We start from the raw sequence: 14,366 nt of genomic DNA, 5'->3' as shown, positions 1-14,366 counted from the left end.
ACAAACAAATTAAAATTCTGTGGAAGTGTCAGTCTTTGAACTAAGGTCCTTTTCCTTTTCCCTTTCAAACTAGAGCTTTGCTATCAAACTACCTTAATTTTTTTAGGAAGAGTTCAGGTTAATATATACAGAAATACAACAACACACACGATGGTAAATTTTAGTTACAGATGTTAAGCAAGGAGTATATAGATAAATACATGTCAAATAATGAAGCTCTCAAAACAAACAACTACCTTCATATACACTGTCCTGCTTGCCAATTAGATCTGGAGCTTGTCCCTTGTACCTGTACCAAACACGAAGAACATTATGGTTTTATATAAAATAGTTAGTACCCATAAATGCAAATTAAGTCATTAGAATATTTTAAGAATTCATTAATGAAGCAGCAAAAAATTAAAAAAGTGTTCTTGTTATGGGATAAATGTAATAAAAACTGATGTATGTATGTACATACAGCCTTATAAACCACTGACTATTCTGCCAATTAACTGGGTAAACTTAGATTATTTAAAACTCTTTGAATCAAACTCTATTCTGGAAAACCTTCAGGATTTGATGGTTGATAATAAGGGCAACAATTCTACTTCACTAGAAATTAAGGGCATAAAAGGTAGTATTTTCATGAAAATTATCATAAACAGAACAATGTAAGTTTTCATTAAAACATGCTATTTATTTTTGCTGTATTAGGGTCAAATCTTGCACTTGCTAGGCAATTACTCTACCACCTGAGCCATGCACTGGCCCTTTTTGCTTTAGCTATTTTTCAGATAAGGCCTCATGATTTTTGCACAGGCTATGGTACATTGCAATTCTCCTACCTAAGCCTCCTGCAGAGCTGGGATTTCAGGCCTATTCCACCATATGTGGCTTGTTTGTTGGAATAAGGTTTCACTAACTTTTTGCCTGGGCTGCCTTTGAACTACAATCTTCCACATCTCTGCCTCTCTACTAGGTGTGATTATAGAGGTACAATTGAATGTGCTCAGCCTAATAAAAATGAGATGTCACAAATAAGATAGAAAATGTCAATAATAAAGAAAAATTCGACCACATGTCTCCTGATTCTGACCACAAGTTGCGAATATGTCAAAGACTAACACAGCCAAACTCCAGTGAAGGACCTGCTGTCATGCATCTATGCCTGGATTCTGAGTTCCTTAAAAGTTCTCAAATCTGTGGGGAACATGAATTACATGAAATGCTTCATGCATTTCCCCCCAATCCAACAACAGACTTCAGGAAGTCCATTGTAACTGGTCACATAAAAATAAACAAAAAAACAGCTCCCATGTCTTAAGGTATGAGAGGTTCTCATTCAGAGGTTCTGGTTGTCTATCTATACAATTACATGGTACCTTTCAGAACTTGTTGTCTTGGATTTGGTCTTCAGGGCTAAGTACTTCTCCCTGCAGCTACCACACAGCAGGTAGTATGGATTTCCACTCCCACATTCACCACCAAACCAGCCATCCACATAGGAGCCATTGCTGCGGTAGCCTTGGCGATTAGCACTGCGCCCACAGCCTGGATGGTTTCTCTTCATGTGCTGATTGAAGCTGACAACACTGCACTCACACAGCTCACATACCACCACTTCTTCCCTGTCTTCAGATTCACAAACATGCTGTACAAAACAATGTCATATCAAATAATTACAGTCAATTTAAAATAAAATTTAAAAATATATAGACTACCTGTAACACTAAATAATTTTTTTTACGTATTTAGAATGCTACATAAACATTTTTTTCACTGTCAGGCATTCACACGTGTAATCTTTGCTATTTGTGAGGCTGAGATCAGGAGAGGCTCCTTTTAAAGGACAAATTGAGCAGAAAAGTTGACACCTCTCTCCTCAACCAATTGCACAGGCTTGTCATCCTAGCTACATAGAAGGATTTTTTTTTTTTTGGTCAGTCCTGGGGCTTGAACTCAGGTCCTGGGCACTGTCCCTGAGGTTCTTTTGCTCAAGGCTAGCACTCTACCACTTGAGCCACAGCACCACTTCCGGCTTTTTCTGTGTGTGTGGTACTGAGAAATCAAACCTAGGGCTTCATACATGCTAGGCAAGCACTCTACCACTAAGCCACCTTTCCAGCCCCATAGGAAGATCTTGAATCCAGACAGTTCTGGGCATAAAAGTTTGAGGGACTCCATCTCAATGAAAGAAGCTAAGCACAACGGCATACGCCTGGCATCCCAGTTAAACAGGGAAGCCAAACATAAGAGGATCATGGTCTAGGTACATGCCAGTGAAAAGTCAGATCTTAAAATTAACCAGGAGAAGGGCAGGATGGCTTATACCTTTAGTGGTAACTACTTAGGAGGATCACAGTCCAGGCTGGTCTAGGCAAACAATCGAGATTCTATTTAAAAACAACAACAACAAAAAAAACCCAAAACCCAAACCAAAAATGGTTGGAGGTATGGCTGAGGTAGTTGAGTGTGTATCTATTTAGCAAGAGCCAAGGCCATGAGTTCAAGCCCTAAGACCACCAAAAAGATAAAAAGGACTAGAAGCATGGCTGAGTGATGAAGCACCTGTCCAGCATGCACAATGTCCTGAATTTAAAACTCCAATGCAGCCAAAAAGAAATTTTCCAATCATAATTTAGACTACATAGTATGTAGTTTTTTTATCTTCCCTCTCTCCCACTAGTTACAATATAAGTAAACTGATTACCTTAAGAAAAGAATTAAGAATACAATAATTTGCCTTGTGAAACAAATTTCTGCAAGATGTTCATTAATGATACATAAAAATGAACTTCATTTTATCTGGCCATACAATATGTATCTATTTCCTGAATTTCTGAGATAAGTCATTACAATTTATTTATCTTATTAAACTAGTAGATTCTCTTTCTCATAAAACTTACACCTAGGAGCTTTTTTCTCCCTGCCATAAAAATACAATGCTAAACAATGTATACATAAAACCCACATACACCCTGTCCCTAGATGGAGGTATTTCCAAGATCTGAGAGAAGAGGGTGAGGGACTAGTTCCCAGAATGAAGCATTACAGTGATTAAATAGAATCTATGATGGAGAAGAGCATGCATTCAAATAGCACATGAACACAGCAGCCATGTTCACATAGCCCTGCAGCACCTACTAGGGCTTGACATCTGTTTTCAATCTTTCCTTGACATCAAAACTCAATATTACCACGGAATGACTCTATTTGTCTAATCTGGGGAAAGAAGCAATAAATCAAAAACAAAGCAACAAGAAAGACTTTTTCTTAACAAATTGTAGGTATTAAAGCAACTTTCAGCATTAAATCCCAAACCTTAGGATGAGACTTAAGGCTTTCAAGAGATTTCAGCTCTAGGCAAGGCTGCTGTTAGTAAGCTGTATGAATGGGAGGGCAGGAAAATAAGTCAGAGCAGCCCCCGCTGCAGTCACACACACCCAGGTAGGCCAATCCAGTACCTCTGGGATCCACATTCCCAGAATATCATTGTCACTGGTCAGGTCTTGTCCAAACATAGCTTCCATTGCTTCATCATCAAGATCAATTTCCAGTTCCTCATCCAAATTAAAGTCATACAACGCCCCTGGGTCTTGCTGCAAAGATATTCCTTCTCTTCGACTTTGATTCCTGTGAGCCTGCACAGAGCGGTATAACCCCGCTCAGAACAAAACAAAAAAGGCATTTTATTTGCATGAATAAAATAATCCTGAATATTTTACCAGCTCTTAATTACCAAACATGTATGTGATATCCATTCCTGCATGGTTTATTTTATCTCAGACCATATGGTCTCAAAATTATGCACATTATCACATTTGCTCCTCTCTTTTAAAATGGAGATAACAATAGCCCTCATATTTTGTAGGTGACTAGTAAGATTAAATATGGTGATCCATGAGAAATTTTTTATACTGTAGTTATTGAAGAAAACAGAAAAAAATGACTGGAAAGGGACTCTTTCATGTTCCTCTTCAGTTTATCATAAATACATCTCCTTCCTATAAATGACTGAATCATCACTTATGTTCTAATATTCCAATCTTCGAATTCTGTTCTGACAAATCACATATCCCAGTTTCTGGTCTAGAAAATACATCCCCTATACCTTACACTTTTTTTTTTTTACCTTACACTTTACATGCTTAATTGCAATCCTAGAAAAACTGAGTAAGGTACCGAGGCCATTTATTTTTACTTATCTAAGGGCCTTGCATAATGGTGAGGCTCTAAGAACCACAGAGTACATCATAGTACTTTTCTGGTACAATAACGTTTCCAGCACCTTCTCACCCCGATGCTAAATACTGAGCATGCACTGTCACTCCATAAATTATAACTGATTGAGGCAGAGGGAGCAGTATCAAAATTTCTCTAAATCTTCCAGAGGCCAATATATAGCCTTTTGTAGTCAGAAGAAACATAAAAATAAATCTAGGAATGATTAGGTAAAGTAAGTAAATGTGTAGAAAATCATATGCAAATAGTCATTCAGTTATGGTGGAGGACTTATTATTCTTTCAGTGTACTACTTCTTCCTTCTCCCCCCACCCTCCTCCTTTTTTTTTTTTTTTGTTTGTCAAGGGGCTTTAACTCTGGGCCTGGGCACTGTCTCTCAGCTCTTCATCTCAAGGCTAGCACACTACCATTTGAACCACATTGCCAATTCCTACCTTTTCTGCTTATGTGATGCTGAGGAATCGAACCCAGGGCCTCATGCATGCAAAGCAAGCACTCTACCACTGAGCCATCTTCTCAGTTCCCTAGTGTACATCTTCTTTAATGTTGCTTTTATATTGATTTTAAGATAAAATCTTTCGCCAAGAGAAGGATGTGAAACATATAATTACCTGCTCTTGCTAGCAATGTACGAGCTGCCAAATCAAATTTGTGCCTTCTTGTTACTGTTGAGCGACCTCTGGCTGGTGGTCCACTTCCAGAAGCTGCATTCTCTGTATGATCCAGGTTATCAGGGCTACAAATGAAAATTTAAAAGCCACACGCAATTTTTAAGGTGATCATAAAAAGGGGGCAGAGAGGCAAACTTGGTTGCAGTACTATTCCCTGCTCCCCCTTCCCCCTCCCCTGCAACCCAAATATCAATGAGAATATGGTCTGATAAGGTCTTTTGGGAGGTAGAAGAGATTTGCTGGGGATTAAACCCAGACCCTCCTGAATACTAAACTCACTATCTACTACTGAGTTATATCCTTAGCCTATAAGAAAATGTTGAAACATATCTTTCGTCCCTTGTAAAGTTCCTTAGTTATGTCAAACACTGTGCCCTGAGCAGTGAATATATCTAATTTTTAAATTCTGCCTACAGTGAAATAGATGCTTAATTCACATTCATAATTTAAATGAGATCAGAACTAGAGATATGCACTGTTATAATACTTGCTTAGCAATGAGTGACATCCTGACTTCAATTCTTGGCATACCAGAAAAAAGGAATAAAAATTCAAATAAGATAAAATATATCCTAGCTAAATCCAAAATGATTAAAATTTGAAATAATCTGGGATTCTTGCCTAGGAAAATATCCATTTCAAAATAAAGTATGAAACAGTTCACTGAGCTAGCTAAAAAAATCTTGTTGCCTAAGATAAACTTGTAATCATAATTCCATTATCAAATAAAAACTTAAGATCTAAAATCTTAAGGAAAAAATTTAGATGGAATTTTAGAATTTTATTATACCTCATTTTAGTGTATAATAAAATCAGTATTCTTTTTACACTTCAAAAAAGAACACATTATACTAGATATTAAAAATCTTTGAAGAAGTGAAAAAATAAATTTAAGAGGTAGAAAAATCTATTTCTGGGATGGGAATGTGGCTTAGTGGTAGAGTGTTTGCCTAGCCTGCATGAAGCCCTGGGTTTGATTCCTCAGTACCACATAAACAGAGAAAGCCAGAAGTGATGCTGTGGCTCAAGTGGTAGAGTGCTAGCCTTGAGGAAAGGAAGCTCAGGGACAGTGCCCAAGCCCTAAGTTCAAGGCCCAGAACTAGCAATCAATCAGTCAATCAATAAAAATAATCCATTTCTATCAAATACGTCAATTAAACCGATTTCTATTTTACAAATATTCTATTTTATATCACTTCTGAGGTAAAGTAATTTTATCAGCATATTTACATCACTTTAAAATAAACTTGGTTTAATTAGCAGTTTCCTTTTTGTAGCTAAATTTTACGTAAAAATTTGAATTTCTTTCCAAGATAATATGCATTGCATCACTTATATCTCCCACAGAAACAGAATTATAACTATGATATACACCTGTTCATATACCTAGTTACTACTTTATACACCATTAGAAGCATCTGTGAGTGAAATAAATTGGGCCTTGTGATGCAGTGTTTATAATACATGAGACAGAAATAAAGAAACTAGAATTTTACCTTTCACTAAAGCCTTCCTCCATTTCAGTAGCATCAGCTGATGGTATGTCTCCTGGTGATTGCAAGTAACAGGGATCACTGGACTTCCCACCACTGCCTAGAATGGATGCACCATGCCTGGAGTCTGCTGTGCTGCCTGGCTGGGGCTCATCCTCTTCCTCATGCCCAGGGTGCTCTATCATCCACATAGCAAGAACAGTGATATTCTGAGCATCAGCCTCTCCTCGAGCACCTGTACACAGGGAAAAATATGACATCGAATTTAAGAAAGTGTGCTGTGCTCTGTTGTCTTGTAACAGACTGGTGTTAAAAACAAATCTTGGGGGGCTGGGAAGGTGGCTCAGTGGTACAGTGCTTGCCTTGCATGCATGAGGCCCTGGGTTCAATTTCTCAGCACCACATAAACAGAAAAAAGCCAGAAGTGGCGCTGTGGCTTAAGTGGTAGAGCACTTGTGTTGAGCTGAAGAGCTGAGGGACAATGCCCAGACCCAGAATTCAAGCCCCACGACCAACAAAAAACAAAATAAAATAAAATCAGAAAAAAATAAAGATTCAGAGTTAGGAAGGTGGCTCAGTGGTAGAGTGCTTGCCTCATAAGCATGAGGCCCAGGGTTCAATTCCTCAGCACCACATAATCAGAAAAAAGCTGGAAGTGGCGCTGTGGCTCAAATGATAGAGCACTAAACTTGAGCTGAAGACCTGAGGCACAGTGCCCAGAGTTAAGGCCCATGACTGAAAAAAAAAAATCTTGGGGCTGGAGGTGTAGCTCACATGGTAGAGCACCTTCCAAGGAGTAACTGTGTTAGATCCTGAGTTTGTATCCCAGTCTCGGACCAAAAAAAAAAAAAAAAAAAAATCTTAACAAGATTTATGACCTTAAAAAACATGTTGCCTTCAGTAAGACAGGAATATTTTTCTATACATTCTGATAAATAAAAATTTATCCTACCTGTTGCTTCCATGGCTTTGGCAATCTGTCGGAGAGAGAACCCCATTTCCAGCAGGGGGACTGCAATTGCTGGGGGAGGAGGAGAAGTTGAAAGTCTGCTGCTTGGATCAGACAAGGCTGAGGGAAAAGAAAGAGAAATAAGGGCCTAAACACCACTGTACATTGATGAGTAGTAGTCTCTTGGTAATCATAAGTCTCCAATTTTTGAGTCATATCCAAATTTAACACAAATTTACTCTACAAAAATATTCTTAATATGTAACTAAATGTGCTAAATATATTATGGTAATACAATATAAACTTGCTGAAAACTGAAGTTCACAGTTTGAAAAAAATTGTAAGCTTAGAAGAATAATATAAATAACTTTTCTCCCAAATCACTGAAGAAAAATTAGCTAGTGAATCTATTATATGTAATTTCTACAATTAAGGACATTCTTTTGTATAACAATATAGCACCATGATCTAATAGATCTCTCTGTAGTTTCATTCAATGTCTTAACAGTGTTCTTTACAGCAAAGGATATGATCTAGCATCATCTTTGCATTTTACTTGCCAATCTCTCTGATCTCCTTCAATCATTTTGATATTTTTTTTTGTCTTTTCTTTTTTGGTACTGGGGATCGAACCCAGGACGTTGCACTTGCTAGGCAAGCGCTTTACCACTGAGCTACATCCCAGCCCTCATTTTGATACTTTCAAGATTATGATTGTGTGTGTGTGTGTGTGTGTGTGTGTGTGATGTGCCTCAATTTAGGTTTTTTGATATTTCCTCATGTTTAGAATCTGGTTGTACTTTTTTGGCAGGAGTAGTACACACAAAAAAAATACTGCCTCATTCTCACTGCATTCTGTTAGGTGATATACAAATCTAATTTGCCTCACCACTACCTGTTAAAAGGGACCACAGTTAAATACTCACTGTTGGCTAATTTAACAGGGAGGTATATAAGGTAAGGTTGATCAGTTGACATGATCAGATGCCCACAGGAACTTAACCTTTTATTTCCCTAAACAACGCAGTGTTCAGTGTCTTTCTAGAACATAACTATAGGTAATAGTAAGAATCACCTGTATACCATGTATTCAGGAAAGTTGGTGGAAAATATGCTTAAAAGACATACAGGTGCTTGAATAGAAAAATGCACTGGATGCAATGAAAATATCAGACACTATAGATTAATGAATGAGAAGATACAGTAGTAACTTGGGGGCTTATATGTATAACAGCAAAGTATGAATGCTGAGAAAGAGTAAATAAAAGTGTCTTATAGTAACATTTTTTTTCAATATATGAAGGATTATCTCTTGAAGGCAGATTTAGATCAAGATTTATACTATAAACTTGAAAGTAATCTCTAAAAATACAAAATAAACTATAACTAAAAATAGAGAGAGAGAAAGAGAGAGAACAAATAGAGTAATAAAAAATACTTGGGTGCCAGTAACTCAAGCTTGTAATCCTAGCTACTCAGGAGTCTGAGATCTGAGAATTGTGGTTCAAAGTCAGTTCATGAGACTATTATCTCCAATAAACCATCCAGAAAAAGGCTCAAGTGGCACTGTGGCTCAAGTGGCAGAGCTTTAACCTGGATCACAATGAGGCAGGGCACAACATCCAGGCCCTGAGTTCCAGCCCCAGTACTGGGGGAAGAAATTGTTATTTGTTCCTTTTTGTTTATTTCCATTTCCTGGAATTCATTTCAATAATAATAATTATTATTATTTGTTTTTCTGTCGGTCGTGGGGCCTGAACTCTGTGCCTGGGCGCTGTCCTCAGCAATTCAGCTAAAGGCTAGCGCTCTACCACTTGAGCCACAGCACCACTTCCAGCTTTTTCTGCTTATGTGGTGCTGAGGAATCGAACCCAGGGCCTCATGCATGCAAGGCAAGCACTCTACCACTGAGCCACCTTTCCAGCCCAATAAATACTATTTTATATGATTAGAGACTCTCTAAGAGTCTCTTCCTTTTGTTTCACTGTGTGTGAATGTCTAGAGTCCTGTATAATTTATCACGTCCTAGTGTATTTTTGATTTAGCTTTTGCATATGAGAAAAAACATGTGCCGTTTGTCCCTCTGAGCTTGGCTTAGCTCACTTAACATTTGTTCTAGATCCATCCATTTCCCTGCAAATGACATAATATTATTCTTCCTAGTGGCTGTGTAAAATTCCACTGTGTATGAGTTCCACATTTTTTGGGTACACTTATCTATTGGAGGATTTCTGGGCTATTTCAATAACTTGGCTACTGTGAATAGTAATGAATACAGATGTGCAAGTGTCTTTATAGTATCCAGGCATGCGATATTCTGGGTAGATGCTCAGTTGTTATTCATTCTTTTTGTTGTTGTTGTTGGTTGTGGAGCTTGAACTCAAGGCCTGGCGCTGTCCCTAAGCTCTTTTGCTCAAGACTAGGGTTTTGAGCCACAGCTCAACTTCCAGTTTTATAGTGGTTTAGATGGAGATAAGAGTCTCATGGACTTTCCTGCCTGGGCTGGCTTTGAACAGTGGTCCTCAGATCTCAGCCTCCTGAGTAGCTAGGATTACAGGTGTGAGCCACCAGCATCTGGCTCTGTTATTTGTTCTTGAAGACTATAAAAGCAGAATCAATAACAGAAAGCTATCTCATTATTTAGTTTAAAAATTAAATATCATGCTTCCAGATAACCCAGAGGTCAGAAAAGATATCAAAGGTAAATTATAAAGTATTTGATATGTAAATGACAACACTGAATTTCAAAATGTGTGAATTGAAGGAGAGAGGGAAATTTCAAAACAAAATTATCTATATTAGGAAAGAAAAGTCTGATATGACTACTAGAAGGTATGCATGTAATTTCTCTATCTAACAGTCAAATTCAGTCTGTATTTTCAAATATAGATATGAAAGTAATCTCTAAAAATACAAAATAAATCATAGCTAATAAGTAGAAGTGCATTTGATGGTAGAAGTGCATTTGATGTGTGCAGTTATTTTTCGGTAAAATCAGTTGTCTTTAATAAAGACAAAATACACTGACTACATAATAAAATCCATGCATCTAGAATGACAAGAGGTTTGAGTACCTTAGTGCATGGCAGTGAACTCACCAGTTCGATTAGTTGGTCTTGTTGTCTGGGAATCAGGAGAGGTTAAACTTTGCCTTCTTCCTACTTCATCAGAAGGAGAGGTGGGTAATGATGATATTGGAGGGGTCTGTGCACGACGTGTGGGAAGGACAGTAGTGGTTGGATAGCTGGAGAACATTTGCCTTTAAGAAAGTAATGACCAATGTAAAAAACCAATTTGGAAATAGAAATGTAATAATCTCCTGGTAGAGAAACATGCAACCTGAATGATTATATAGGCTAACTAGAACAGAGGGTAGTATGAAAAAGATTTCTCAGTTTTAAAAAAATCATTATTCATAAAGTACTTCTACTATAAAACTAATGAAAACACCATTTATTAAACAAAATGTTAGCAAACAGAAGGGGAGTAGGATATAGCAATTAAGAAAATAGATTAACAACCCTTGCTTTTATGAAGTTTTCCTTTTACTATAATAGAAGTATTTTTGTATGCATATCATACTCAAGAGACTAGAGAAATCTTTTTTTGGGGGGGTCAGTATTGGGGTTTGCATTTATGGCCTCATGTTTGTTAGGCAGGAACTCTACCACTTAGTAATGCTTCAAGACCTTTCTGGCATTTGTTATTTTCCTCTTTAGAAAGATATAATTTTCTTTTATTCATAGATAGCATATTTATGTTTCCAGACTATCTGAAAGCACTTCATAGATGATATATAGGGAGTGACAGTAAATTTATCCTGGTATATGGATTCTGCAGGTAAAACTCAACACATTTTTCTAAAAATAATAATTTTTCTTTTTTCTTTTTCTTTTCTTTTTTGCCAGTCTTGGGGCTTGAACTCAGGCCTGGGCACTGTTCCTGAGCTGCTTTTGCTCAAGGCTAGTACTCTACTACTTCAGCCACAGCATTACTTCTGGCTTTTTCTGTGCATGTGGTGCTGAGGAATCAAACCCAGGGTCTCATGCATGCAAGGCAAATGCTCCACCACTGAGCCACATTCCCAGACCATTCTTTTTTTAACTTAAATTATCAGAGACATTTATATTTATTTATTTTGTCAGTCATGGGGCTTGAACACAGGGCTTGGGCACTGTCCCTGAACTCTTTTGCTTAAGGCTAGTGTTCTAGCACTTTGAGCTACAACTCCACTTCTGGTTTTTGAATGGTTAACTAGAAATAAGGTAGATGCTCATGAGGACTTTTCTGCCCAGGCTGGCTTCAAATTGTGATCCTCAGATCTCAGCCTCCTGAGTAGCTAGGATTACAGGCGTGAGCCACTGGCGCCTGGCAAAAGACGACTTTTAAGACAGATAATTTTCAGGTAGTTTAAATATAAATTCACTAGGTAAAACTATGAAATTATCCACATGGACTCAAAGTAATAGCTTGTAGAAAAGCTATGGTAAGAAACATTAAGTGTTCAGTCACTCAGCACACTGAAATCAGTATATGACTGAACAAAAGGTGAAAAATAGGGGAAAACCAGCTTTCTCACACTGGGACCACAGAATAAAGACCAGATTTGTTTAAAAAAAACTAGACACTTTTTAAGTGTCAAAATACTGTTTAACAAATTAACTGTGACACAATGGTAAATACACAGAGAGAAAGAGTCCTATGATTCTTCTCCTGTAAAATGATGTCCTTGGAAGTAGAAATAACTAGCTCTAATCAAGTCCCAACCAACAGTTGAGAAATGGAGATTAAGAAGAAAGGAAGAAGGCTAGGAGTATAGTTCAGTGTAAGTGTCTGCCTAGCACTTAAAAAAGGTGATGGGGATGGGCTGGGAAGGTGGCTCAGTGGTAGAGTGCTTGCCTTGCATGCATGAGACCCTGGGTTCGATTCCTCAGCACCACATAAGCAGAAAAAGCTGGAAGTGGTGCTGTGACTCAAATGGTAGAGCACTAGCCTTGAGCTGAAGAGCTGAGGGACAATGCCCAGGGCCAGAGTTCAGCCTACGACTGGACCCCCCCCCAAAAAAAAGTTGATGGGGGGGAGGGGGGGAATGGGGAGAGTAAAAAGAACTGGTGGATATCTATGGGGATCAAAGAGGCATGATTTTCCCATTCCTACTCTGGTCAGAGCTTGAATGGTGGTAAGGCACTCCTCTGTCCATGTCCTGAATTCTAAAATTAGCAGGGGATTTAAAAACCCTTTTTTGGAACTTTTCTTATACAGAAGTACCTCCTACAGCTATAAGTCAAATATGAGAGCTAAGAAACAGGAGATGTTTGGGGACTGGCAAAGGTGGCTACTAGGATTAGCATATCTCTGGACAAAACTAAAGTCATCATTCTCAAAGTGTGAGCAAAAGACCAGTGTATGAGAATCACTATGGAAATTTCATTAATATGCAACCTATGGGCCTTACCAGACTTACTAAGTCAGACTACTGACAGTGCCAGAGCTTTAAAAAGCCTTCCAGGCAGCTTCTGTGCACACCAAAAATTGAGAATCACTATGATGAGACCATTCTCCTCTTCTACTCTCTAAAATGATGATTTACACAATGGGAATAACAGTGATCTGTCACAAACAAGGGAAGGAGGAAAGAAAGGAGTAAAAAGGTACTCTTTTTGCTTTTCTTATTTCATCTTAAGCCGTAGTTCAGAGAGCTAACAATCTTTCCCCACAGGTCTTCTCTGTAAAGTCTTCAAAAGTATATATATGGCAAACTGAAGCAAAAAGAAATATAAATAGCTAAATATCATTTGGAATTTACAAACTTATTAAATAGGTTTGAAGGAGCATCAAAAGACTTTCATTGGCAAAGCAGACTTGTTTTTCATTAAAAAATTTTTCTTTTTAGTGTTTTTCAAACTCTTGCATTTGATAGGCAGATGTTCTACCATTCGAGCGATGATGTCTCTATAGTTCTTTTCCTGGCCATTGCTACTTTTTCAAATGGGGTATGCCTGTCCAGCCTCAGCCTTGGTTATCCTATTTATCCTTCCCAGATCACCAATATAACAGGAGTATGCCATTAAGTCCAGCTATTGATTGAAATGGGATTTCAAAATTTAAGTCTTAGGCTACTGCCTTCAACTGGAGATCATTCCCTGAGCCACTGGGCTCAGCCTTGTTTGATCTTATAGTAAGAATAAAAGCATAGAGAATTATATTGAAAATGAAACTAACCTAAGAAGGAAAAATTATTTTCATGAACATTAGCTATTGTTTCTTTTATCTATTTTTTCTGTAGGTCCAAGACAAGGACTTGAAATCAGTAGTTTGGGCTGTTTCTGCTCATCAACTAGTGCTCTATCAACCGAGCCACACATTCAACCCCAGCTATTGCTTCTGAATATAAACATCAAGCTAATCTTCAGCCACCCCACCACACACTCTTCCTTTCTAAAGAAAAATATCTGACCTGGGGTGGGGGGGGGGGGGGGGGGAAAGTCATCCTGATAAGAGAAGGCATTTACTTGTCAGCAGCCCAGTTATTTAGACCTGGGCCCACCACTAAATTATATGAGACCTTGTGGCAAGTTACTACACTTCTGAGGGAAATCTGCAACTTCAGTAAAATGGATTTTACCCTAGGATCTCAGATTCCTCCTAGCTTGGACACACAAACAGAACATTGAAAGCCAGCTACCTCAGAAGACTAAGTGGCATCACTCCTGGGGACTCGGATGCAGGCACTGTTTCTGTGTCAGTGACTGGAGTGGTGGCAGTTGTGGTGTCCTCAAGCGAGCTGCTCATAAAGGAGGTTGTGCTTGAGGCTGACGGGCTAGTGGTAACTGGTGTCTGGGCCTGCTGTGCTTGGTCACTTTCTTCGGCTTGTTGATCAATATCTACAAATCAAGATAAGGGTTAAGAATGTATTAAGAGCACAGGACATGTTTGTGCACATCTGAAATCCCAGCTCTATGGGAGATGTAGCCAGGAGGATCATGGTCTGAGGCTGGCCCAGGCAAAAAGCAAGACTTTATCTAAAAA

General features: G+C 38.3%; 1 protein-coding gene across 1 annotated transcript in view; it reads right to left on the bottom strand.

Moving 5' to 3' along the window:
- Herc1 (HECT and RLD domain containing E3 ubiquitin protein ligase family member 1) overlaps window positions 1–14,366 on the bottom strand; it is a 176,802-nt gene that overhangs the window by 48,518 nt on the left and 113,918 nt on the right. Inside the window, exons 39-46 of the mRNA XM_013009926.1 lie at window positions 14,023–14,221; window positions 10,436–10,596; window positions 7,341–7,457; window positions 6,392–6,623; window positions 4,836–4,960; window positions 3,426–3,646; window positions 1,365–1,633; window positions 237–289 (exon numbers count right to left, since the gene is read on the bottom strand). Of these exons, the coding sequence (XP_012865380.1) occupies window positions 237–289; window positions 1,365–1,633; window positions 3,426–3,646; window positions 4,836–4,960; window positions 6,392–6,623; window positions 7,341–7,457; window positions 10,436–10,596; window positions 14,023–14,221 (1,377 nt within the window). The remainder of the gene's footprint in view (window positions 1–236; window positions 290–1,364; window positions 1,634–3,425; window positions 3,647–4,835; window positions 4,961–6,391; window positions 6,624–7,340; window positions 7,458–10,435; window positions 10,597–14,022; window positions 14,222–14,366) is intronic.

This window comes from Dipodomys ordii, unplaced genomic scaffold, assembly GCF_000151885.1.
Source record: "Dipodomys ordii isolate 6190 unplaced genomic scaffold, Dord_2.0 Scaffold11, whole genome shotgun sequence".
NCBI lineage: Eukaryota > Metazoa > Chordata > Mammalia > Rodentia > Heteromyidae > Dipodomys > Dipodomys ordii.
The sequence above is the reverse complement of the archived record's forward strand: the minus strand, read 5'-3'. Positions and strand labels throughout refer to the sequence as shown.